The 27,380-nt window shown below is 47.2% G+C and overlaps 1 protein-coding gene across 5 annotated transcripts in view; it reads right to left on the bottom strand.

The window, feature by feature from the left end:
* The window catches only part of PRKAG2 (protein kinase AMP-activated non-catalytic subunit gamma 2), a 222,088-nt gene that overhangs the window by 17,516 nt on the left and 177,192 nt on the right, over nt 1-27,380 (bottom strand). For 4 of the 5 annotated variants that reach the window (XM_070423630.1, XM_070423628.1, XM_070423631.1 and 1 more), the window contains 3 exons: nt 13,617-13,723; nt 2,093-2,174; nt 1,095-1,153 (listed from right to left, as the gene is read on the bottom strand). In XM_070423630.1, coding sequence (XP_070279731.1) covers nt 1,095-1,153; nt 2,093-2,174; nt 13,617-13,723 — 248 coding nt within the window. The remainder of the gene's footprint in view (nt 1-1,094; nt 1,154-2,092; nt 2,175-13,616; nt 13,724-27,380) is intronic. The other variant, XM_070423629.1, reaches the window with a different exon arrangement.

The following is a 27,380-nucleotide window of genomic DNA, read 5'->3' as shown; positions in this document are numbered from 1 at the left end:
AAAATAGAAACAGACTTACAGATACAGAGAACAGACTGATAGGTGTCAGAGGGGAGAGGGGTTGGGGGGCTGGGTGAAAAAGGTGAAGGGATGAACCAAAACAAACAGACAAAACCTCACAGACAGCCGACAATGTGGTGGTTACCAGAGGAACGGGGGTAAGGGTGGTAGAAGAGAGTAAAGTGGGGGGGGGGGGGGGGATGGTGATGGAAGCAGACTTGATGTGGGGTGGAGAACACATAATACAACATACAGATGGTGTATTATAGAACTGTACAACTGAAACCTATATAATTCTACTAACCTATGTCACCCCAATAAATTCAATTAAAAAACAGTAAAAACACACAACCCCTCCCCCAATACAACAAAAACCAAACAAGCAGGTAGAATCACGTAGTCAGAGTGTTAAAGGCCATACGTGGGGTTCTCACTCTTGTCTTACAGAACAGCGGGGCCAGGGGCCAGGGTGTTGTGCCACAAAAATGAACCCCAACAGTCTTTTTTTAACTGGCAGGAAAATGTCAGTTAAATTTCTTCCATTTTAACTTTTACTTCTTAAACCACAGAACACATATCGTTCTTGTTACAGAATTTTGTGGTAAGTACATGAAGCTGTACTCCCATCAACAGGCCATGAAAGCGAGCCCCGTGGTTTCTCATCTCAGAGAGTGAGGTTGGCACTGGTGACAGCCATCCGGACAGGAGTGGTGCCGGGGCCGCCTTCATTCAGGGTCCAGGCTGCGTCTCTATGACAACATGCCCATACGCTGTTCCAGGTCATACATTTAGTGAAACCTACAGAACATCTAGGCAGTAAGTCAGCGCATGGAAGTCCACTTCCGGTAACTCCTGAAAGCTGAATAAAGACGCTACAGCCTTTCATTTTCCTGAGGCGACCTTCTTCAGGCTTAAACATATGACTGATTTACACAGAGGTTCCTGCACATCATATATATTTGGAAAAATCAACCACCAGCACCACCCCTGTACCACCTCTCCCCTGCGCCCCCAAATCTTAAATGCACACACAACCAACCCCTATACACATACACAGAACACAGCTCCGATCAGATGAGGATTCTGGTACTTACCATGGGTGATTTATAATATCTATGTAGTATATTTATGAAATCTGTAATTGTTAGCATTCCTGGAACAAAGAATTGTATGTTAAATAGGAAACGATTAAAACACAAAAAAATTGCAAATGACAGGCAAACCCTGGAATAGTTACTAGAACAGCTTCTAAAGTACACGTCTCAAGCACAGTTTAATATATTATTTAAAGCTATTAATCTGTTAATTATCTACAGCAAGCTAAGATACACAAATTTAGCTGAAATTGAACCCGACAGTAACTGGAACTAATCACAGTACTTGGCAAGTCAAGGAGAGAGAAATGAATGACTGTTACAGAACATCACAAAAGACTTGCAGCTACATGTAAATAATTTTAAATACTTTAAAATAAGATCAAGCGTTCCAGCAGCTCTGGAAACATGGCACTTCTGGGGGCACGGCCCTGTGCCAGGCGCCAGGACTGCAAGAGGAAACTGACCATTTCACAGCAGCGCTGAGCGTGCACAGCACTGGCCGGGGACACCCCCGGTCTGCCATGGCTCCCAGGATGTGGAATTTTGCAGTTTAGATGGCGTAAGTCACACAGCGGTTTAATAGTATAGCAATGATTCAGCGAAGGCATTGGCCACTTTTATGCTTCCTTTGCCCTGTCAAAAGGTGTTCACGCTGGAGGGGCCACGGGTGAGTAACCGTGAGCTCGGGTGGCTGACAGACAGACAGACGCCTGACCACAGCCTCCCCCTCACACTCTGGTCCCTGGGCTCACAGCGACCGGCACATAAGATCCTCCAGAGACAACAAGGTGCTGAATCAAAGGAAATTCAATCAAAGTAGGGAAATGATTTTGAATTACCAGCGGCCCTCCCTTATCCGGATGTAAAAGCAAGAATGTTCTTTAATTTGGTAACATGTTTACTAGAGTGAATTCCAATCAGCACCCATTAAATGCCTTGGGCTTTCTGCTTTGTTGCAGATTTTCCTGGGGGGTAAGGGGGGGCACACTGCTTACCTACAAAACTTTGTTTCTTACTTTCCCACAGTGGCGCTGCTCGAACACCATTGGCTACTAAGGCAAAGAAGGCCTTTTTAACCTGAAGACAAATAAGAGAAACAACACATACTTTTAAATTCCAGGTCAGGAAGAAAACTGCCTTCAACGAAAATATTCAACCAATCTTATCAGTTATTTTCAACATTAATTTTTCTAAGTTTGAAAGACGAAAAAACCGAATTTATCAATATTAGCAAAAACGCTTTTGTATTATATTTGAAGGCATATCGGAGTTGGAGGTTATTTTATGAAACTGAAACAATTAACTTCAAAAAAATTTTTTTCTTATCGTATCTAAAGACTCATACACAGAGACTTGATTTAGTAATTAAAACCATATACAATAATTAAACTTTGGCGTTTCATTTTTCTTTCAGTGGTTCTTAGTTCCTTTGAAACCACTGAAGTTAAATCAAATTCCCTGAAATGAAAATTTGTTTTTTGTATGCTCAACAGAAAAACAAACAAGCACACTTTCTCATGTCCCCGAGGCTGAGAAGGAAAAGGCCTGACAGGTATAACTTATTGGCACTTTTATGGGTCAGCCCCTGCTCAGGTTACACTCGCATACGGTGTCTCAGGAACCCTCACGACGCACACCCCTGGGAAACACCCCTGGGAAACACGGCATCAGAGATGATAGTGCATTAAAAGCCCAAGTCCAGGGATGCAAACGATCCTCTAAATACCAAGAACAAAGAGGGAAAATGGTTCAACTTCACTAATAGCCAGAAAAAGCCCACATAAAAATCAAAGCAAATTTAAAGTATCGTGTAGAGCTGCCAAATAAGCCATTATGTTTTAGTCACAGCACCTGCTATCAGTGCTGTTGTAAAACCACTGGTGGCACCAAAAATTGTTAGCTTTTGAGCCACAGCTTGTATCTGAAATCACTAAAATATTCGTATTGTCTGAGCACTTGCTTTTCTCTCTCAATTCTTTACTCATACTAATATTCTAGGAGTAGGATTTCTGAATCAAAGATGATCCATGTGGCATTTTTTTCTCATACTGAAAAAAGGAAAAATATCCATCTACAACAAAAACTAACGTGTTCAGTATTGGTAAACCAGTGAGCAGAGGCATCAAATAGTATGATGATGAAAGCTGTGCTGCAGTAAAAAAAAAAAAAAAAAAGCAAAAACAAATAGCGCATTATGTATGACAGTGAAAAATTCAGATTATAAAATTATACATTATAATTATATACAATTTATGTTTAAATGGAAAAGATCAAAGAGAAATAAGCAAAAAAACAATAACCCTTCTGTATCAAGGAGTTGGGGCAGTGAAATACATTTTGTTGAAAAATTCTTCATTGTTTTCTTTTTAACTAAGAAAGAAAATTCTGTTCTCACTCACTGTATTCTAAAAACCCTGTTAACTTAATGAAAAGAAATGAGAAAATTACAGAACGTGGAGCTTCAAATCAGAGCAGGACTAATAACTCTGTGCCTCTTTGTGCCTTAAACGTGACAGATTTTGCCTTGACTTAGAATGGCTTGTGTAGGCGCCTGTGGATATGGGGGTCTCGTTAATTAGTCTCGGCACAACCTTAGCCCGTGCAGGGCTGTCCTGAGCACAGCAGGGAGCTCATCTATCAGCTGAATGAACTGGCAGAGAACTGGGAAGAGGAGGAAGTCGAGTCCATCCGATGACATGGACAGACATGGTAACTAAATGGCACCATGAACTGATGAAATAGTTTTTGAACCACAGCCTGTAATCGAGAATTGCAAAAAATATCCAACTGTTTGTTAACTAACAGTTATGGCATGCAGGGACGGTGTGCCAGTTTGAATGGGCTATTGCTTTTTTCTAAAATTTTTATTTATTTTAGAGAGAGAGAGGAAGGGCGGGAGAAGGAGAGGGGGAGAGAGAGAGAAATCGATTTGTTGTTCCAGTTACTTATGCATTCATTGGTTGATTCTTGTATGTACCCTGACCAGAGATTAAACCCACAACCTTGGCATATTGGACGATGCTTTAACCAACTGCTATTTCTACCTGGATGCTGCTCTGGGAAACCTTGATTGTGTCATAGGAAGTATTAGAAAAGAATATGGGGAGAAGTCACAAATGCACAGATGTTAAAACACATGAAATATCTGCTTAGCTGGTCTTTCTAAACTGGTTTGAGCAGGAAGCCAGTAGGGGCACCTGTGAGCAGAGAAAACCAGTATTAAATCATTCATCTGGGTCACGCATCAGAGTGCAAGTGCCCAAAGCTGTCGGGAGGCCATCCGCTCTGGAGAGTTCTGAGTTTGGCCACAATGAAAACAACGATACAAGGTGGGCGAAACACACGGATCGCCATCTGAAAGCATGAGCGTGCGTGGCACAGGCAGGATCTACAATTCTTGAGAGAAAAGAAAAAAATGACTTGAGCTCCATAGTTGCTGTGGGGTTTTCTGAGGGCATTCTCCAAACCATCTCCCAGTGGGTGAACCTGGACAGAAAACAGGAATCTATCAAAAGGAACTGAATCCCAGGCAGGATAAGTGCAAAGAAAACCACACCTAAGCACATCGCAGGCAAGATGTTAAAGATCTGGCCAAGAGAGAATCAGCCAGAGGGAAAAGACATTAGCCAGCCTTCCTTCCTTCCTTCCTTCCTTCCTTCCTTCCTTCCTTCCTTCCTTCCTTCCTTCCTCCCTCCCTCCCTCCCTCCCTCCCTCCCTTCCCCTCACCCTAGGATATTTTTCCACTGATTTTTAGAAAGAGTGGAAGGGAGAGGAGAGGGCAAGACAGAGCGAAACACTGATGTGAGAGAAACACATCAATTGGTTGCCCTCCCGCATGTGCCATGACCAGGACTGGAGATCAAGCCTGCAACCGAGGGATGTTCCCTTGACCAGAATTGAACCCAGGACCCTTCAGTCCGCAGGCCCATGCTCTATCCATTGAGCCAAAACAGCTAGGGGAAGACAGTACCTTTCAAAGGAGCAACCATCAGATGGACAGGGACACCAGCGTAAGCAGGGGGTTTATTTTCACGTTTAAATGTAAAGAACGTTCTTTCAGAAACAGAAAAACAAATCCTCTTCTCCCCATGAGAACGGCTTCTGACCATCTGGTATGTAAAAGCTACAAGCCCTGAAATGCTGCAGAGTCCACTCAATGAATCCCGCGGCCAGAACAGAGACATAGAGAAAAGGATTCCAGCCGAGGCAGAGACACGTGTCGTAGACACAGGCCAGCGAATGGACGTGGGGAACCGATGGTGCGCTCGGACCAGTTATTTCTGAGCAGAAATACACGGCTGACGATAAGCAGGTCAGTGGCAGGGAGACAGAAAAACCCCTGGAAGGAGGCGTCGATGGCCAGGTACCCGTAAGAATTTAAGGTGAGAGGAAAAGGTAAAACAAGCAAACACCAAGGAGGGTGCTGGCGTTTCTCCTCGGCTCAGTCTGACCCTCTCCGAGCCTCGACATTCTGAGTGATGAAGCGGACTGACAGGGACTGCGGGTTCGCTGGGCTTGTATGTGAAGACGTGCAGCATGGTATCCGGCACTCGGAGCCAAAAAGAATAAATGCTTTAATTTTCCACTCTGTGCTGGCCCTGCCGGGAGCAGGCAGAGAAAGATTTACTGCTTTAATTCCCCGCACGCACCGCTGACATGTCCACACGTCACGGAGGAAGTCACGATTCCACCCCCCACAGCCCAACAGAATACTCTGCAAGTGGACGAGATACACACATGCCTCGGAGCGTGTGTCAACCTGTGGTCTGGCTGCCCTTCTCTGCAACAGTGAAGCCTTCCTCGGCTTCTTAAACACGTGCATGGAGTTGTTTGAGGAGCAATTTAAAGCTATAATTACAAAGTTCTTCAAAATTACAAAAGGCACAGGGTGTCACCAATTCGCCGATAAACAGCATTAAGAAAAGGACTGGGACAATTTCGTTCCAACCAGGAAAAAACTCTTGGAGGTCTCCAGGACCGCTGAGAATTTCTCTTTTCAACTGATATGCCATTTGCTCAAACTGTTATCAATTTTAAAATATTTTTTTTTTTTTTTTTTCCGAGATGGAGTGGCTCAGTTGGTTGAGTGCCTCCCTGTGCACCAAGAGGTTGCCGGTTTCAATTCCTGGTCGGGGCACATACGGAAGGCAACTGATCAATGTTTCTATCTCACACTGATGTTTCTCTCTCTCTCTCTCTCTCTCTCTTTCCTTTCCTCTCTCTAAGCAAGTCCTCAGGCGAGGATTAAAAAAATTACTTTTTGCCCCGGAGTGTTGCGCAGTGGTTAGAGCATTGGCCTGCTTGGGTTCAAAGGGTCTCAGGTTCAATTCCTGGTCAAGGGCACATACCTCGGTTGTGGGTTCGCACCTCACCCACAGTCGGGCCCGTGCAGTTGACGGGTCTCACAACGATGTTTCTCTCTCCCCTCCTCCTCCTCCTCCCTTTCACTCTCTAAAAATCAATGGGAAAAATATCCTCAGGTGAGGATTAAAAGAAAGTTCCTTTTAAAGAGGGTTTTCAGACAACCAAATGGGATACTTAGATAAAATGGAAAGTTTTAATATAGAAATGATTTTAAAAATTAAATCTTTATTGTTGAAAGTATTACAGATGTTCCCCCCCCCCCCCCCCCCCCCCCCCTTCTAGCCTGCCTCTCCCCCACCCCAGCCTTCACCACTAGAAATGATTTTTAAAATAGTCAAGCAGGGCCCTCGTTGGGTGGAGACATTCTGAGAATAGATGGCCCATAGCACATCTGTGCTCCAGAAAATGGGAGTCTGGTTCCTCTGCTGCTTCTCCTATCATTTTTACATATATTTTTAGTAATTGATGTGGGGCTTTTAAAATGAATGCTGATGAAGAGCTAAAAGCTCTTTAAAGCTGTCTCATTTGGTTTCTTACTTTTACATCAGAGCTTGTCAAATGGGCTTAACAATACCCAACGGCATCTCTCCTGTCTTCACGGCTCTCCACTGAGTACAGAGGCCTGGCTTCTTAGGAACGGGATCCCAGACCCTCCCCTCCACATTCCAGTCCCCCCGCCACCCCCCCTGGCCTCTGCAGCTCTCGTGGACTCCTTAGCTTCTGAACTTGCAGTGTTTTGTTTTGTTTTTGCCTCTATGCCTGGCCTGTGGGGATTGGGCCGAAACCGGCTCTCTGACATCCCCCGAGGGGTACTGGATTGTGAGAGGGTGCAGGCCAGGCTGAGGGACCCCACTGGTGCACAAATCCATGCACTGGGCCTCCAACATCCCCTGATGGGTCCAGGGTGCCGGTGAAGCAGATTTGAGGCCGACAGTGCCCCAGCAGCAACCTAACCCATGGCCTATTTGGCGAGGAATTGGGCTCCCTCCTCTACTGATCAGAGCATCTGATGCCTAGTGGTCATTGCACATCATAGCTACGGGGCGAATGGTCAGGCGGTCACTTAGGCTTTTATATATATAGATGCTCCTTCAAGTTCAAATGGACTAACCTTCCACTCTACCGATTAAAACCAATTCACCTTTTACTTTTTTTTTTTTTTAAATATATTTTATTGATTTTTTACAGAGAGGAAGGGAGAGAGATTGAGAGTTAGAAACATCGGTGAGAGAGACATCGATCAGCTGCCTCCTGCACATCTCCTACCGGGGATGTGCCCGCAACCCAGGTACATGCCCTTGACCGGAATCGAACCTGGGACCCTTCAGTCCGTAGGCCGACGCTCTATCCACTGAGCCAAACCGGTTTCGGCAACCTTTTACTTTTGACTCCACAACAAAACCTGCCCACACCACTCCAATGGAAGCTGAGGCCCCTCCCCTGCCCCCAGGGGATCTAATCAATTCTCTTTCTGCTGCTATGGAGTGTCCCTCATGACTCCTTAGGTTTAAAAATGGCAGAGTAAAAGCACTCTGACCACTTTCCCCCTTAAAAAGTTATCCCCAAACTACACAGAGTACAGACTAGAAGCAGAATGAACAAGATCATTAGGACAACAGGCAGACGGAGAGAGGCGAGTCGCAAGAGGAAGAGCCTTGCTGGGGAGGGGCTGAGCCTGGTGTCGGGAGAAGCACTCGGATCTCTCCCTGGACACAGAACACCCAAGACTGGAGGCTCTGGATGGGCCCACAGGAGTGGTAACAGGTCTCAAATCAAACAGGACGACTTTCAAATCTGCTCATAACCGCAGCCACTTGGCATCACCATCAAAAGGCTATTTTCTGGAGAAACTGCTCCAGAAACATACAGACAGGAACACTGGGGCTGCCAAGGAAAAGATGACTCACGAGCAAGAAGCCAGCCTGTGAACAAAGTGCACCCTCACACTGTTGGTGTCCACTTGGTTACCCCACCTTGAACGCTAACACATTGCGGACCAGTAGTTTTATTGCTAGCTTTACCCAGGGCCAGATTAAGTTCCTACTGAACGAGTACAAAAAATGTTTTACATTAAAATTAAATACCCATTGCATTTTGAAGTTATTTATTGCATGGTCTTACAAGCTCATATCTTTTTAAAGAATTCTCGTGTATGCAAGGCAACCAATTGATGTTTCTCTCTCACATCAACATTTCTCTCTCTCTAAAATCAATAAAAACATATCCTTGGTGAGGATTAAAAAAGAAAGAAAAGAAAAGAGAAAAGAAGGAAGAAAGAAAACAGCAGGAATGAAACCACTGAAGAAACTCTAGAGGACGGACTTGAGCGACATGTGTCAGGTTCCAGGGGCACATGGCGTGCCAGGCATGAGGAATGGAAACCACCACAACCAGGCACACAGTGTGAAACCCCAGAGAACCAGATACAAACAGAAAACCCCAAAAGATTCCGTGGGGGTGGGGGGATGGGGGCGGGGACAAGCACATATATAAAAGATGGAGATAAAAAAAAAAAAGAAACACAGCTTTCCCTTCAGTAGCACTGGCAGCTGGAGGTAATGGAAGGATGCCTTCAAAATTCTCAATGAAAGTGACTCTGATTCTGGAATTCCATGCTTCCATATTCCTAGCAGTCTGTGAGCTGAGCAGAAGGGCCATGCGTGCATCCTCACCACCCACAGTGCTCAGCACCAGTTTTATTGTCCTCCGGAGCACTGAGAGGCTATCCTTTCATCTACTTATGACTGGTCCCAAGAATGACTTAGCTTGTTGAGGAATTTTTCTGGATATTGATTATTCCCAGCTATTTCTCCTGGTTTCAAGTCATTTGTTAATCAGATGACCTTACAGTAAAAGAATCCTATGGGGTCTGACACGTGCCTTAGCTTGGGTCCCGGGAGGCAGAGCCTGGCCTGCACACAGTTTGTTGGGAACGTGATCCCAGGAGGAGGCGTGGAGGATGGAAGGGCTGAAATGGGGTGGCAGGTGGGCCAGGATGTGGGTGGGTGACCGGCTTGGCTACAAGTGTGGGCAGACTGACACTCATTACATTCGGATCTTCTCAGGACGTCCATTCTGAGGGTGCAAGGGAGCGCTTATCCACCGGCTTATGTCCTCCGTTGGTTAAGGAAGCCGGAGGCGGCTGTGCTGGGCTGAGGCTGGTGGTGGATGGAGGAACAGGTGATGTGAAATGGCCCACAAGAGGCCCCGGTACAACCAGAAACCCAATCCAGGCTCATGGAGATTTAATCAACATCCTCTTCAGGTCCAGATGAGCCGTTAATTCACTCACTGAGCTGCAAACTCTGCCTCTTATCCATCGGGACATCACGCAGGCCCTGCAGCTGCCAGCGGAACCCAGACATGCCTGGCAGGGCCCACAAGGTTCACCTTCCGTGACCTTTGTTTCCTGTCAATGCATGACAGCTTCCTAGAGATGACTGCTTCTTCTATTTTTTGTTAATTATTCATTCAAACATCTTACCTGGGACTGACCATTCTCCACAATCCCTCCAGCGTTGTAAGAGCTTGGCAGTCCACCCTCATTATGTTAGGACCTGACTCATCCGGGCCTGATTCAATGCAGACGGGGCCCTCCTGTGATCTCCACAGCGATCGCAGGCTTTCATTTCCTCTAATCACCATTTATTATACTTTTCCACTCTGAAGATCATTTTCCTTGAAAATTAGGAAGTACACCAGGAGCTGAAGAGGGTCACCTCCTCCTCGTCACCACCTGCGGCCAGAATTTTGAGCAGCAGGCCAGCCCTGCCCTTTCCTCCCAGCTTTTCACATATGCAAGCCCCCCGCCCCCCCAATGGATGTTATCCAATCCCAACTGAGATCAGCCGGCAGCCCCGCCCGGTCATCCCTTCTTTGACTCACTTTGGACTCTATGTTCTTCATCCTATATTTTTTACATTTTGTTCTAAAAACGTGTGCTTGGCAAATAATGATTTGGATACTTGCTTGTTTCCCCTTTCATTGGCATAATTAACAATCATATTAATTGGAATAATTTGAATAAGAAAATAAAGTAGTAATGGACTGTAACCTAATGGAAGATATATGTATGTATGTGGGTATATATACACTGAGTAGCCAGATTATTATGACCACCCCATCAGTAACTTCGTTGGGCCACCTTATGCCTTCAATACTGCAGCAATTGATTCTTCTTGGCATTGACTCCACGAGATATTGAAAGGTGATGCAAGGAATCTGACACCATGCCTGATGAATAGCACTGTCCAGTTCTGTGAGATTTGATGGTTGTGGAACCAGCTGCCTGATGGCTCTTTTAACTTCGTCCCACAAATGCTCAATTGGATTGAGATCTGGTGATTGTGGGGGCCACCTAAGCAAGGTAAAGTCTCCCTCATGTTATTGAAACCACTCCTGCACAATACGAGCACCGTGGCATGGCGCATTGTCTTGTTGGAAGAAGCCATCTCCATTGGGATACGCCATCAACATGATAGGATGAACTTGATCAGCAATGATACTTAGGTATGCTGTGCTATTCAGACCTTTATAATGATCTGGCCCTCTAGCAACTTCAGTGCAAAATTATAGCTCATTTGCCTACATACGTCAGGTGGTCATAATAATCTGGCCACTCAGTGTATATCTCCACGCACCTATACTGCTATAAATGACTGAATAAATAAAGCGGGGGTGGAGGGACAGACAAATGCCTTGCAGAAAAATAGCTCCTCACTCAGGCAGACATTCTGCCCTCAAGGAGGGGAAGTCCCCACTCCTACGACCCCCATTAAACTGCTCTGTGACTGCGTCCTCCTGAGTGACTCCGGGGAACTGTCCACTTGATCACTTGAGGGCCAACTACAGTGGCATCCGGGCATGGTGTCTTGGGGACCGGCCGCTGTTGCCGGGACACACTGTCTCTCCAGGCCCCAAGCAGTCTGCGTGGGCCTGCTCACTGGATCTGATGTGCAGGAAGCAACAACACCTCAGATGCCTCACGAGATACCTGCCACCCAGAGGGGGAGGCGCTGGCCGGAGCGTCAGACGCCCTCTGGAAAGTCCGAGTGGCCGCTCTGCACATGGCCTGCGGGCCACCCATCTGGGCTTCTGGAAGCGACACGCACTGACCTGAGCGGCTGCTCCGACACATTTGCTGACGCGCCCGCTGTTCTCAGAGGGACCAGAGCAGGAATACCCTCTGCAGCAAGTGCAGGCTCCTGGTCCACGCGGCCCACGACCAGCGGAGTCACAGCCAGGGATACGCGCAAAGGAAGCCCCGTCAGGCACCAACAGGGGATCCATAGAGCAGATGCTAGGGATTTGGGGGGAAAATGGCGGAAACCCTGTCTTTTTCTGCAGATTATTTTTTTTCCTTCTGAGAAATGGTTCCTGGCTTCCTACTGGGCCCTGGTAGAGACCGAACAACGAACGAGGAAAGTGACCATGCAGCCTGAGTGTCCCCATAAACGGGGTGTTATCTGACCCGTCGGCCACAGCTGGCCATGGTCAGGTGCCCAAAGAGTGAGGAACACAGGCCCGGAGAGTAAGGAGCTGCCCAGCCACGCCTCCTGCTCCTGCGCTGGTGCCAGCTGCGTCACCTCCTGTCCCCGTCCACACCCAGAGCCCGGGTGGGAGGGGCTCCTGGGAACCGCTGGCCTACGGACGTTCCTCACGGCAGGCTGGCCCTGCATTGTTCATGTATTACTCACTTTGGCTAAATTCTAAACTCAGGAGAAAGATAGTTTCCTGGCGAGGGAGAAGCTGAGTGGGAGCAGACGCAGGCCGTGGTAGCTGTCATTCTTCTTGTGGCGGGAAACCAGCGGTCAGGACCCGGGTCCTTGGAGAAGTGAGCCTTTGGGGGTGGCAGCGGGTGAGCTGGGGAATTAGACTTTCTAGTTCTCTGACTTCTGAAATCTGTAGGTACAGTGGTAGAGACCACACCTCTAGAGCTACTGTCCCTTATGTTCCTACTCTAACAGTGTTTGCAGCTTCCCTCTCCTCTTCGGGGTCTAGAGGGCCCTTAAAGGGTCCCTGGTAAGTGAATTTAGCAAAATTGTAAGATACAAATCAGGTCAATTTACAAAAATCAGTTGTATTTCTAGATGCTAATCAAAACCAGCTGGGAAATAAAACGCAAGGAGAACAAGGCCGTTCTCACTTTCCCGAGAAGGAATGCAGGCAGAGTGGCCCCGGAGCCCAGGTGTCCTCTGAAGAAGGCCTGGGGCGGGTGAGCTGCTGGAGCGACACAGACCAGGCTGGGGCGGGCGGGGCGCGGGCCCAGAGCACAGGCAGAGCCGGCAGAGCCTGGGCGCACCCCTCCCAGGACAGAGAGGACACCTGACCCTCACCCTTGGCCTGCTGCCTCGCGTCAGTGCAGCGCCCTCCTGGGCCTTCGTCTGAGATCTGACCCACAGGCTCCCGCCTTCCCAGGCTCCCCAGCCCGTAGGGAATCTCCTGGGAAGGACCCTAATAAAGTGCGATTCCCAGGAATTTCTGGCTCTGCCGCTACTTCTGGGGAGAACACAACCAAAGACAATCCTCCTCCGCAAAGACGCGTGTCATAGGCCGCTCAACGCAGACATGCATGTATCGGGGCATTTGCTATTACACTGAATGTCTTATTTAGCACTTTTCCATAGTCGTATTGGTATAAAATGAGCTGTAAAAAGCACAGTTTTAATACCAAAAAGGGCAGGTTTAAATTTTCTGCTAAAAGAGATCAATAAAGTTCCTCAGGAGATTACCCACAACAGTATTTTTTTCCTTTTTCACCAGTGTTATTTCCAATTAATTTGTGACATATTCTACTAAATAAAAAATAAAACACCTGACACACTGAGGGAGGCGTGCTCACCACACAGACTGCGGTCCAGACCCCATCCTCGCCCGCGCTGTGGGCCAGGATCTTACATTCTAGAATCTGTGGTTTCGGTTGGTGACTTAAGCTCTTCCACTCAGAACTGTGTTTCCTTCTCCGCAGGAAGAAGACAGTGACCGCACGTTCCCCATGAGGCTGCCATGACGACGAGGAACCCAGACAGAACCTCGGCACAGCGCCGGCGCGTGGCGAGGCCCCAATACGTGTCTGCGGGTATTTTCGGACTGAAATGACCTCACAAGGTAGCCATCCCCATAACACGCCAACTCCCGAAAGCCGGGCACACTTACTTGTAATGTAGTATCAAAGACAACGAGCTTTGAACTGGTTGGGACGATGTCGTAACACTTGTGTGACCTCATGAATCGCATGTAAACGCCACTTTCCGAGTCTTCTGCTAAGAAGGAACGAAAAAAAGGGGCAAATATCAGTAATAATAAAGAACTCCCTCGAAGGGACGCAGAGTACGTATGGAAAACCTACTGCTGATGGACTTAATGGGAAATAGGGAACGTTTTCCCTGTGAGAGTGAGGAGAAGACCTGGGTGTTCACCCTGCTGACGCAACGCCGGGCTGGAGGGCCTCGCTGGTGCCCGAAGGCAAGAAAAAACACAAAGCGCGCAGATTGAAAAGGATAAAGCAAAACTGTTTTTATTTACAGTCTATGACTTTCTACGGAGAAAGTACCAAAGACTACAAAAAAGTTTCCAGATCTTTAGTAAACAGAGTTCAGCAAAGTCACAGAAGGCAGAGTTAATAAACAAAGAACACGCTGTCGTATTTCTACATACTGGCAGTGAACAACTGAAAATTAATTTCATTTCACACGAAGGTACCATTTATGAAAATACCACATGGAAGTATGGACCCACACAAAAGCACAATGAAAACGGTAACCACGTGGACAAATGCACGTCTTTCTTATTTAGTCTCTGTACACCCACTGTACGCCCTAAACATCTACAGACGCAAGCGGCGGGCTTCCCCGCACGCCACACGCGCCTATAGCCGCAAACCTCGCCTATCAACTCTGGTCGCCCAACCTTAAAATCAGACTTGCTAGTGACATCTCTGGGTTTGTAAAGAAAATTCGCAAATATTCCAGCGCATATGGAAGGAATGGGGATGGTTTCCGTTTTGGACGCATGGCAGTTAACTGGTAAAAGTTAGTTGACAGCTGACAAAGGGGACGACAGTGTATTGTGGGGGTTCACAGCGTATTTATTAGGTAAGAGAGTGGCCCCGCCACCCGACCAATGACACAGAAATCCATGCAGCATCCTCGTCATATCGCCGCCTTCGCCTTCACCAATTTATCACCCAAATCTCTCTCTCTCTTTTTTTAAAATCCTCACCCGAGGATATTTTTCCATTGATTTTTAGAGAGAATGGAAGAGAGAGGGAAAGACAGAGAGAAACATCTATGTGAGAGAAACACATTAATTGGTTGCCTCCTCCATGGTCCCTGACCAGGGTCCGGGCTGGGGAGGAACCTGCAACCCAACCAAGGTACGTGCCCTTGACAGGAATCAAACCCAGGACCCTTTGGTCCATAGGCTGATGCTCTATCCACTGAGCCAAACCGGCCAGGGCTGTCACCCAGTTCTCCCTTAAACCTACCTGTTTCCCTCTACCCCTATGGCCACCGCCCTCAATCTGACATAAATACCCTGATTTCCTAACTGGTCTCTGCTTTCCATCTTGTTCCCTTTCCAGCTGTCCACGTGGCATCCAGAATGGTTTTGCCAGACGCAAATCTAACCACATCAGCCCTCTGCTGAGAACTCAAAGGCTCCCAAGGACTTTAGAAAAAAGAATTCCGACGCAGCCTAGGAGGCTCTGCCCGGAAAGGCCTGGCCCCCATCCCCGCAGGACTTCCTCCAGCCACCAGGTCTTTCCGTAGTCCCTCCTCAATGTCATGCCCTCTGCTTCTGCAGGGGCTTCCACGGCTGGGTTCTCGGCCTGGAATACTTTCCCATCTCTTCTCAGCCCAGTTAACTCCTCCTTCACTACCCTCAGCCCATGGACATGACGGAGAAAATGTGGAGCCAGAATTTGAACCCAGATGCCTCTTGATTTCAGAGCTGCGCTCTTCTCAGGGATGATGGCCCTCCTGCCCCGGCCTGCAGTGACCTAGCTCCCAGCCTGTCTCCGTGGCTCAGCTCAGTGGGCATCTCCAGGACTCTGTGACGCTCTACGGAGCCCACCGCGATCCGTGCAGTGTGGGAAGACGTAGACGACCACATAAAACTAACCAAAGTCCTTTCGCTGTGGAAGGACCCTTGATGTTCTTACATTTCCTACTGGGGGGAACAGTATGTACTGACTGCCAACTTCATGATCAGCTAGGTGAACCTCTGCCAAGCCTGTGTTCAATTCTGACCTCTCTTCCGGGCACTATAATCCTAACGGCATCATCCCATCAGCCCCTGGACAGCCCCTCCTCAACTATCTCCCCTCCTGCTCGTGCACCGAGTCCCGCATCTTGGTCTGGCCCAGGGGCCTCAGTGATCCGGCTTCCCTGTAACCTGTTTCCCACGCCTTGTTCTCAGGTCCAGGCAAACAGCTCCCCACCGGGTCCCCTACTGTTCTCCTTAATTTCACTTGCTTGAATTCACTCATTCTGCTTTAACTTAAATATCCTTCTTTGCCTTTTATTCTCCAATTTCAACCCAACCTCAAACACCGTCTATGTGCTCACTATGGAACAAGCATCTTCGCACTGTAATCCCAGACGTTACATTGAATTACCTTGTTGAATTTATGTAACAACCTCGAGGGCGATGCCTTCATTTCTTCACTTTCACATGAGCAAACTGAGGCTCACAGAAGCGAAGTAACTGGCCCAAAGTCAGACAGTTAGGAAGTGAGCACGGTGGGATTTCAACTGGTCCAAGACTGCAGCTCCTCGTGGAGACTATGCGGCTGCATCTGCTCGTGGCCGGGTGTGGCCGGCAGATACCTGTGGGCACTGCTGTCTGCTAGGCACTGTCCCTGCTGTTGGGAACAAAGATGAACATGGCAGACACGGTCCTTGCCCTCTCAGCTCACATGCTGGCAGAGAAGGAGGGCGCCTGGTGCCTGGACATGAGCAAAGGGCCACATGGGCTCACACAGGTGGTGAGCATCCTGAGCCAGAAGAGTGAGGAATGAGGTGGGAATGGCCTCCTCCTCTGAATATGTAGAGCATCCTCTATGCGCTTCACACCAGTCAGCACTGTATGTCTCGTTCACAGTGACTGTAAGCTCTAACAGTCTTTCCTTTCCTGGATACTTTGAATGATCGGGATCTTACTCATCTAGTACATTAATTCAATCAATAACTATTTATTGCATAGGATCTTAGTGTGGGTTCTCCCAAAGCTGACCCTGAGGCCAGGGGAAGTGAGCCAGGGAAGGAACCAGTCAGAATAGGGCGTGTCAGTAAGCAGTGGCAGCTCTGTGCAGTGAGAGTCGAGGCTGCGGGAGACCTGTCAGTCGGACTGTGCACAGGCTTCAGGCTGTCTTGTTGTAAGAATCACTCCTGCCTGCTTTGGTTAGGAGGCTGCCAAGGAATGACCCGGGCAGAGATAATGAAATAGGAGAACTTGGATGCAGGCAAGGCCTTGCTACCAACACTCCCGCTGTGCTAGAGGCCAGGGTCCCCTCTGGTTGATGCCCAAATGGAGGAGAGACATCAACCATCACAACAGCATCGCGGGCACGACCCAGGGCAAATGTGGGATTTATGAATGAACTAGGGGCCTGGTGCACAAATTCGTGCACGAATGGGGTCCTGCCGGCTGCCCTGATGGGGGCTGATTGGGGCCGGGCCAATGGGGGGGAAGGGACATGGGAGGTTGGCTGATCAGGGCCCCGATCGGGCCGGCTGGCCACCGCAGTACGCGTCATAGCGACGGGTCATTCCATCACTCTGGTCGCTTGGCTTTTATATATATAGATGAGTGGCAGTTGGAAAAAGGGTGATGAAGTTAAGTCTGTGTGTTCCCATGTTCCCCGGAACACGGATCTATGGGAAAACGGGAGTATCGCATGGGGAAGAACTGAAGCACAGACGCTCTCAGAACAGCTGCACAGGCAGTTCTGACCGTCCCTGCACGCTGTGCCCCTCGCCAAGAACACGACTGCCCTGCCCTGACACATGCCGTTTCCTTGCCGCCTGCTCGTGGGGATTGTGCAGACAGTCAAGCATCCTCTCAGCTAATATGTAAGTTACACATTGCCGGCCACACCCACACTCCTGAGTTCAAATGAATGAGATCCAGAGGAAAACTAACATAATAAAACGTAATAATCCATCACCCAGAAAGGAAACCTTACAGGATATTTTGTTCACTAACTGAATCACGCCCTCTCATAAAAGGAGCACACCTATTATAGATGATACTATCTCAATATGAATATCTGAGATAAAATCTTAAAATACTATAAAAAGAAATACTCAAACTTTTATTATTTTAAACTCTAAGTTTAGCGTCAAACAAATTTTTAAGGTACATTTTAACTCCTGTTGATTTTTGAAAAATATTTAAATAAACATTTTATTTTAAACAACTTTAGATTTAGAGAAAAGCTGTGATAATGAATTGGTTCCCGGTACACCCCAACCCCACACCAGGTTCCCCCTGAAGTGAACCTCTGATATTTCTGTGGCACATTTATCACAACTAACGGACAGCACTGACACGTTATCATTAAAGTTCACACTTTGTTGGATTCCCTTAGTTTCCCTAATGCCCTTTTTCGGATCCAGGATCCCAAACAGGAGGGCACATTTGGTCACCAGCTCCTTAGGTGCCCCCAGATAGTCACAGCTGCCAGACCTTGTTTTTGATGACCTTGACCGTTTAGAGGGGTACTGGGCACGTAGTCTGTAGCTTGGCTCTCACGATCTCAACCGTGGGGCTGTGTGCGGGCGGAAGACTGCAGGTAAAACCCCCTCATCCCACTACGTCGAGGGTGCACCTGCTGTCAGCATGACTCCTCCCTGGCTCCCCTGGCTCAGGTAGAAGCTGTCTCCACTGTACTCTCCCCCTCCTTCCAGACTGCAGGAGCTTCTGTCTGTCTGCCCCAGTGTGGACGCATGACGTTTACTCCATACTCTGAGCTATAACCCAGTCCTACGTGAGAACTGGTCAGAGGTGGTGCGCACGCCGGCAGGGCGCTCCCCTCCGCTGACGGGTGTGGGTGTAAGTGTGGAGCACACACTGAGTTCCTCCAAGTCTGCCCTGACTTTGACTTCTCCCACGTCCTCCCCTGCTCGTACCTGCAGCCTCCCCATCAGGAGGACCTGCGGGGGGCTGGGCCTCTGGGTCCTCTGTAGGTGTGTCCGCAGGAAGGGAGAGTGGTGTGGGAGTGGGGCTCCCCGGGCATCCACCAGCCCCCCAACAGCGAGAGCCAGGTCTCCTCCATCACTGACGTCTTACATTTGTTACAACTAATGAACCGATAAAATAATAGTGGACTAATTATTAACAGAAATCCATTCGTGACTCAGATTTCCTTAGTTTTTAATCTCCCCAGGACAGCACATAGCGTTCAGCCGCGTCTCCCGAACAGCTCCTGTGGCTGTGCCGGCCTCGCAGACCTTCCTTGTGTGGGGGCCCGGGTCCTTCTGAAGAGGGCTGGGCGGGTCCTGGGAGGACGCCCCTCGCCCATGGCTGATGTTTTCCTCAGGATTAGACTGGGGTTCTGGGGCTCGAGGAGGTTGTACAATACTTTTCTTAAATGTAGAAAGCTTGACTCAACAAGGCAAAAGCAAAATGTTAAATATGTAAAACAAATTACAACAAAATTTATTTTGGTTCTCAGTATGAACAGATTGTTATTAATGTAATAAAACAACATCAGTAACAAAAGTGTCAGCATTTAAGTCAGGAAAAGAAGGTAAAATGTTCTAAAATGTCATTGCTTCTCCACACACAGCATAGCTTTCTGACGTTAGTGGCTTCGTCTGTGTGACTTACATTACGATGAAGCCTTTGTTGAGTCAAGGCTGAGGGCACACACATTCACTTGAAGGGAAAAATACACAGAAATAGTGAAAACTAGAGTGATCTGGAGTTCAACCAAAAAGAAAAAACAACAAAACCTTTCAACAATAACAGGTTGTTTGGAATGCATTATAGAATTCCTGAGCAGGCACGAAGTTCACATTCTCATTATTCAGCAGGTAACTGGGGTTAAGATAGTATCACAACGTTCCATTCTTTTGTTATTTTATAGCTCACTGGGTAGAAGCATAATTACAGAGTATTCTATTGGCACCTGAGTTACTGGTCTACCAGAGGAGGCTGTTTGTGGAATGACATGAAATCTCACTACCCTTCCAATAATAATATGCTAACCCAACATCATTGTTCAAGGGAGCTGCTAAAGAGTGCCTTTGGGAAGCAGAAAATATGTGGTAAAGTGTTTAATTTGCAAAGGTTAACAAAACAACTTGAAAATGCTACATCAAAGTTTAAATGCAGGCGATTAATACACATTTTTCTTTCTAAAAGATCTGACTACATACCACCCTTGGCTCAATAATTCCTGACAGGTCCCATTACTACACCCCCAAAGCCCCCTTCTCCCCCACCACACACACACACACACACACACACACACACTCATCATTTCATGTTTCTAGGAATCGAACTCTAACCCATCACATCCCCTAGGAACCTTAACATTGATACTTCCTTTGAGACTGTGACCCTTGTTCCCATGTCTGCTGTGGGCATGCTAGCCTCTCCTCGAGAACAGCGCCTCCCCATCCCACTTGCCTTTCTGTAGTGGCTTGAAGAGCTATCTCCTCCTGGCATGTCGGAAGGAGACCTTATTTGTTATAAAGGTCTCTGATAATTAAAGTAAGGATCTTGAGATGAGATCATCCTGGACTAGGCTGGGCCCTCGATCCAATGACCAAAGAGAGAAGAGGAGAACACACAGACAGACCCAGAGGAGATGGCCCTGGGAAGACGGAAGCAGAGATCAGAGTGATGCAGCCACAAGCCAAGGACACCAGGAGCTATGGGCAACCGCAAAAGCCGAGAGAGGCCTGGGCAGAGTTCTTCCTGAGGGCCTCCAGAGGATGTGCAACAGTGGCCTCAGGAAATGACTACACCCTCAAAGTTCAGTTCAAAGGCCCACAAGACCTTCCTGAAGACCCTCAAGTCTCAAGGAATCGCCCCAGTTTTGACATTTCCACTAGAGCTTTGTGAACCACTCATGTTTGGAATCGTCTGCCTTGTACTAACACCAGGTCTTCCTTTAGACCGCAGCTTTCCAAGGCAGTGGCCGGGTACCCAGCAAGGTCCTCCTGGGTGTCAAGCCAGCCTCAGGCCTGCTGACCTGCATGTCACTGGCAGACACACTAGTAAATGCAGACGACCAAGTATGAGTCCGAGATTCCTGTATTACATTTCTAACCTCAGAGGGAAAAACAATGTACAGGCATTCAAAAGAATACTAGTGGTTCTAGATTTAATGATCAGTAAAGAGGCTTTATTTATAGACCTTTGTAAGACTGCAGGATTGGAAAGGGATGTATTAATCACAGAAATAATGCATCTATGGAAATGCACCATCATTTTTTGTTAAAGCAAAACAGCATCGATCTAAAGCTTTAACAGTATCTGCAGGTATATTTTATACTGAAGCTTTTTTCTATTGGACAAAAACATATAATTAAATGGAATGAAACTACTGAAGACCTTAAAATGTTCACACTATTGTAAACATATTTTAAAAACCTGAAAATACAGCAAAACCACTTTACAGTCATAAATGACTTTTTCTTGCTGAAACCGGTTTGGCTCAGTGGATAGAGCATCGGCCTGAGGACTGAAGGGTCCTGGGTTCAATTCCGGTCAAGGGCATGTACCTGGGTTGCGGGCACATCCCCAGTAGGAGATGTGCAGGAGGCGGCTGATCGATGTTTCTCTCTCATCGATGTTTCTAACTCTCTATCTCTCTCCCTTCCTCTCTGTAAAAAAATCAATAAAGAAAAAGAAAAAAAAAGAGCAACACCACCAATCAGGTGTCTCCTTGTCCATTGCCGGGGGTTTGATGTATATTTAAAATAAATAAATAAATAAATAAAAATAAATGACTTTTTCTCAAAACCATGTACACTGAATTATAATTTAAAATCTGTAAAAAAAAAAAAATGTGTCCTAAGATGGTGTGGTTCTGAATGAAAAGGAACAGAACAGACTGCCACCGACCATTACAGAGAGGATGAGAGCAGGAGGAGGGGCCGGCTGCCAGTGCCCACAGGACGCAGAGGGACACACTCCCCGAGGGAGGGGACAGGAAACAGCAGTGCTGGGTTCAATAAACCTGACTCTGTAATGACGCCGCCTTCGGAAGGAAGCACAGGGATTTAATTCTGCTCTCTCTGGGCAAGCGCCCCAGTGAACTCGGACCCCGGAGATTTCAAGTCAAAGAGCATAATTAAAGCCTCTGAGTACAGAACAGTAAGTAACTGCTCACTTTGCTCAGCTCCTGCTGCTGTGAAACGGCGGCTAGCCACAGGGCTTAATTTCATTAAAAAAATATTTTTTAGGGTTTAATTTTAAAATTAAATTTTTTTAAAAGATTATCAATGTTAGTTATTTTTACAATTATCTTTCATACTTTATTCCACATTTAGGAACACAATTTTACTATTGCATATAGTATCTTTCTTTTAGAAAACCATTTTAAACAGTTGAGCAAGAAATAGGCAAAAAAGAGGACCATGGGCCCTGGACGGTGTGGATCAGTGGTTAGAGCATAGGCCTGTGCACTGAAGGGTTGTGGGTTTGATTCCTGGTCAAGAGCACATAACTGGGTTTCAGGTTTGCTCCCCACTCAGTCGGTGTGCCTGTGGGAGGCAACCAGTCAATGTGCGTCTCTCACATCAATGTTTCTCTATCTACTTCCTCCCTCCCTGTCTGAAAAGCAATGGAAAATATATCCTCAGGTGAGGATTAAAAAATATAAATAAAAAAATAAATAAAAAAGGGGGACATGGAAGTATATGGAGAAGCCTGGTCAGTGTTGCTCAGTGGTTGAGTGTCAACTCATGAACCAGGAAATCACAGTTCAATGGGTTGTGAGCTCGATCCTCAGTGGGGGCATGCAGGAGGCAGCCGATCAATGATTCTCTCTCATCATTGATGTTTCTATCTCTCTGTCCCTCTCCCTTCCTCTCTGAAATCAATAACATTTTTTTAAAAAGTATACGGAAAAGATTAAACTCGTGTAAACTTTCCTAAAGTGCTTAGAAACAGGAATATTCACAAAGTCAAAGCTTAACTATAATTGAAAGGACTTACAAGACAGCAGAATAAATAAAATGCTTTCGTCTCCCTTTCCATGTTTTTTGCATTTGGTTTCAACTGTCCACTGAAGAGGAAGACGCGTATACTTTTCCAGATTAAGGACAAAGAGGTAAGAGAAAAGAAGGAAAAGTGTAAGTAAGTAAAGGCAGACATTCCCCAAGGAGGTACTTCAAGGAGCTGCAAGAGATGCCCAAGGAAGGTCTCAGACAGACAAAGCAGTGACCGTGAAATTACACGTGACTCCCAGCGGAGTTTTAAATGGCTTCGTGTGGAATTCTAGGGACCACACGACTGCAGCCTCCATCAAAGCCCATGTTCCCTCTTTCTCAGGAAACAGACCCAAATACTGAGCTGCAACAATGAGGACAAGGTCGGCTCACAGGGCTGAAGCTCCAAGCACCAGGCAGGTCAGGAGAGGAGGACCCCCTGGGCAAAGACAATGCCAGGAACCACAGTGCCCGGACGCCAGGCAACGCGCTCGCAGCAACGGGAAGAAGCCGCCGCCTCTCTCGAGCTGATGGCGGATTTCGTTACAGGAGCGTACACTGAATTTTATCCATTGCTGTTCCAGTATCACTGGGATGCCCAGACGTGTCTCTCCTTCAATCTGCGGGCATGCCTTCCTTGGGGGGCTTCTTAACACCGGAGCCTTCTTGCATTTCTCGGACAAACCTTGCTCGCTCACACAGCATGGCTCACTGTGCTGATGTTCATGTGGGCGTTCGACCCATCTTCCAAACAGGTCACTCACTTGTTTTCTTCCCCGTGTGCTGGCATCTGATTTTGATGCCAGGACCAAGCTGGCCTCACACAGTGAGCCGGGAAGCTGCTAGCCTTTCCTGGCCCTCACACAATTACTGTTCCTGGGCAAGCATGTCAGACTCAAAGGCTAACACGGCCAAATAAACAAGGTTTAAGTTTATGTGGCCACCAAAAAACAAAAGCTTCAATTTCCAAAGAAACGTAGGTTTATTTTACAGAGACATGCTGAATACCAAGGGCTGAAATAAACGAGTCATCGTTAACATAAAATAGAACATTTTAATAAAAATTAATATTCTGTCTTGAACATTAACTTACCAGACACTGAATAACTGCACTAATTAATAAGCGTCACGCAAGTAAACCTATTTTTCTTGTTCTCCGAAAGCGAAATATTTCCTGTTGCGCACACCAAACAAGTCAGTCCCAGACTAATGACGTGGCAGTCGGCTGCTAAAATATTCGCTGCTAGTATTAGTGGAGAGAAATAGTGCGCCTGCACGTAAGGGAAATGAATGCAATACGATTATAGTAATCAGTCATTAACAAACGGTGTAGTTCGTTATTAATAATTATGTATAACAGGATATTGTAAAATTAAGTTACAAAATTTTTATTAAAATGTTTCTTATATACCGTTACATTGGCTGGGCCACAAAAATATTTGTTGTGGGCCACATGCGACCTGTGGGCCTCGAGTTTGACATGCTTGCCGTAGGGTTTACAGAACTCACCATCGACAGGCGGAATATCAGGCCTCTTTGGCATGGGCAGAGGAAGCGTGAGGACTTTGGTAGATAACAGCTTTATTGAGATATAGTCGCATCCATGCCATTCTCCCATTTCAAGTGTACAATTAATGACTTTTTAATTTCTTTTTAAAAAAATATATTTTATTGATTTTTTACAGAGAGGAAGGGAGAGGGATAGAGAGTTAGAAACATCGATGAGAGAGAGAGACATCGATCAGCTGCCTCCTGCACACTCCCTCCTGGGGATGTGCCCGAAACCAAGGTACATGCCCTTGACCGGAATCGAACCTGGGACCCTTGAGTCCGCAGGCTGACGCTCTATCCACTGAGCCAAACCAGTTAGGGCACTTTTTAATTTCTTTTATGGCGATTGATCAAAGGGATAATCAATTAACCAGGAAAAAACAAATTTATTCAAAAGTGGCAGAGAGATTTTTAAATTTATTGGTATAGTTTGATATATACAGGTTTCTTTTAATGTTATTTTTGAAATCTCTGCATTTATAATTAAGAAGCCCCTCTTATTTCTAAGGGGCTTTTCCAAGAACTAAGCTTTTGTTTTTGTTCAGCAAGACTACATTCTATATTTGATTTCACTGACTGCTGTCAGTTCAGTAGGATTTTAGGAGGGAAGAGGGGTAAATGAATATACTCAGCAAACCATCCTGAATCACACAAATTCAGCCAAATTCAGTCAGTTGTCAAGTGATGCCACCAAGTCCCCACCATGCCCTGCAGTTTCCGATTCCGACAGGATGTATCCTCACTCGCTCAGACCGACACATCTCAGGTGACCAGAGCCTAAACCTAGGTCCACAAACGCCCGCACACCTTGGGGCTTAGCAATATGATAAATCCTTCTGCTCTGGGCCTCTGGCTACCCCAAATACAGCGCGCCACGTCCCATAACATGAGGAAGCACCGTGAAGAATTATGATTTCAAATCAAAATATGATACAACAACTTGCAGAGTAAGATGCTGCAACAAGCGCGTTCTTTATAAGCCCGCAGGCCGAGGGCCCTTTCTTCAAGCGCGTCAGGTGGGAAGGAGCCAGCCTTCTCCACGGGGGCTCCGGGCATCGGGTTCCCAGGAGCGAGCGTAGAAGGGAAGCGGGCAGATCTAGACCAAACCTGGATCAGAATTGCTATCACCTTCAGCGTGACCTTAAGCAAATCACACAATCCCTTTGAGTGAATTTCTTCATTTGTCAAGTGGGGATGACACCACCTTTCTCGCAGGAGATTCTGAGGAATGGGGACGGATCAACAGCCCATCACAAATGCTGCCGCCTGGACGGGCACAATATATTCACGCGGGAAGGTCTGGCCGTGTGGACACTGAAGCTACCCCTGGATGGGCGGCTGTGACTGGCCAGCGCACTCATGGTGACGCTGACTTCACGTGTTTGCTGAGCCGCCTTTCCGGTCCTTTCTTCAGTCACTATCGTGGTCACATTCACGGCGAATACTCCGGGGTAGGTACTGCAGTGAACGCCATGCTCATATTACTCGACTGACATGTAACCCTACCATCCAGGTACTGTTATTACTTCCCACTTCCACACGAAGAAGGTGCGGTTGGAAATCACTTGCCCCAGGTCTCACAGTTTTTAAGTAGAAGAAACAGGACTCCAACCTGAGTCTGACTCACGCCCTTAACAACAATGGCTCTAACTACATCTGAGACTTAAAGGGGGGGGCACACCCCAAAGCTAGAGTCAAGGCGAAAGTGGGAGCCAAACGGAGGTATAAACAGACACCCGAGGATGGGGACGCGGTGTTCCTGACAAGTCTTAATGGAATGAGTAAACACTGCATTTCAAGGAAAATAGGGTCTATGATCTATAAGATGACAGTTTCCTGATAGCCACCCGCTGTTAGTTACAAATGACCCAAGTATAACAAAACGCATGAGTCACAACCTTCAGAAACAGCAGTGAGGTTAGGTAAGTGCAAGGACACAGGAAATAGCTCAGAAAGAGGCAGAAACAGCCAATTAAACAGATTTAAAAACTGACCAAAATTTAACCCAAAGGCTCCCAAATTAGTTTCTTCCCCCAAAAGGCTCTCCTCCCTTTATTATTGGAGGTATGTTATGCTCTTTCCTCCTCACATCAGCACAAGTCGACCATAGAAGGGAGACCTAAGACTTTACCCAGATCACGTAAGCCGTCGTCACACTTCCGTCCCGTTCCCGCCTTTCGGGTATCCCCTCCCTGGTGTAATAAATACATTCGGACTTCCTATTTACGTGGGAGACACACAAGCCATAGTCCTTTCCTCCGTCCCTCCCCCGTGACCCTGCTCTGCGATAAGTACACAGTAACTAGGCGAATGGATGTCCTCTCATTGCCTCAAACAGAAAGGCCTTAATTATTATTATTACTAGAGGCCTGGTGCACACATTCGTGCATGGGTGAGGTCTGGCTGACACATCCCGGGGGCTGATCGGGCTAGGCCAGCCAGGGGGAGGGGATGCGGGAGATTGGCCGGCCGGCCTGCCCCCAGTTGGGGTGGGGTGGGGGCCGATCAGGGGCAGGGCTGGCAGGGGGGAAGGGCCATGGGTGGTTGGCTGGCCCCTCCCTCTGGTCGAACTCCCGGTTGAGGGGACAATTTGCATATTAGTCTTATATTATATAGAATTACTTTTTGTTTATACTCACCTGAGAATTTTTCCCATTGATTTTTAGAGAGAGTGGAATGGAGGGAGGGGAAGAGAGAGAGAGAAACACTGATGTGAGAGAAATACGACTGGTTGCTTCCTGCATGGCCCCGACCAAGGCCGGGGGTCGAAACTGCAACCCAGTTACGTGCCCTTGACCGGGAATCAAACCAGACCTTCGGTGTGCAGGCGGATGCTCTCCACTGAGCCACACCGGCCAGGGCAGAAACGCCTTAATTCTTTATAAGAAAGAGCATGAAGCCTTTGAACTGCACTAAGCCTAAGAGGCAAAGTAAAAGTTAAAGCTCATATATGTGTATACACATACACACTTTCTCTCCAAATATTTACTAAACATGAAGTCTCGAGCATCATAATGTCTTTGAGGCCTGGTGAACACTAAGCTCTCAGTCCCCATCCTCCCGGAGCTTACAATTCAACGGCAAGGGAACGTGGGTGAATGCATTTCTCCTTCACAACCCAGAGCCACTGTGAGGGCTCGTGAGGCCACACGTGACGTCCTGTCTGGGATTCTGGAAAGGCTTCCCCGGGCACGTGACACAG

Source organism: Myotis yumanensis, unplaced genomic scaffold, assembly GCF_028538775.1.
Source record: "Myotis yumanensis isolate MYYU_CA2020_CCGP unplaced genomic scaffold, mMyoYum1.0.hap1 SCAF_9, whole genome shotgun sequence".
NCBI classification, from domain to species: Eukaryota; Metazoa; Chordata; class Mammalia; order Chiroptera; family Vespertilionidae; genus Myotis; species Myotis yumanensis.
Note: the sequence above shows the minus strand (reverse complement) of the source record. Positions and strands in the feature narration are given on the sequence as shown.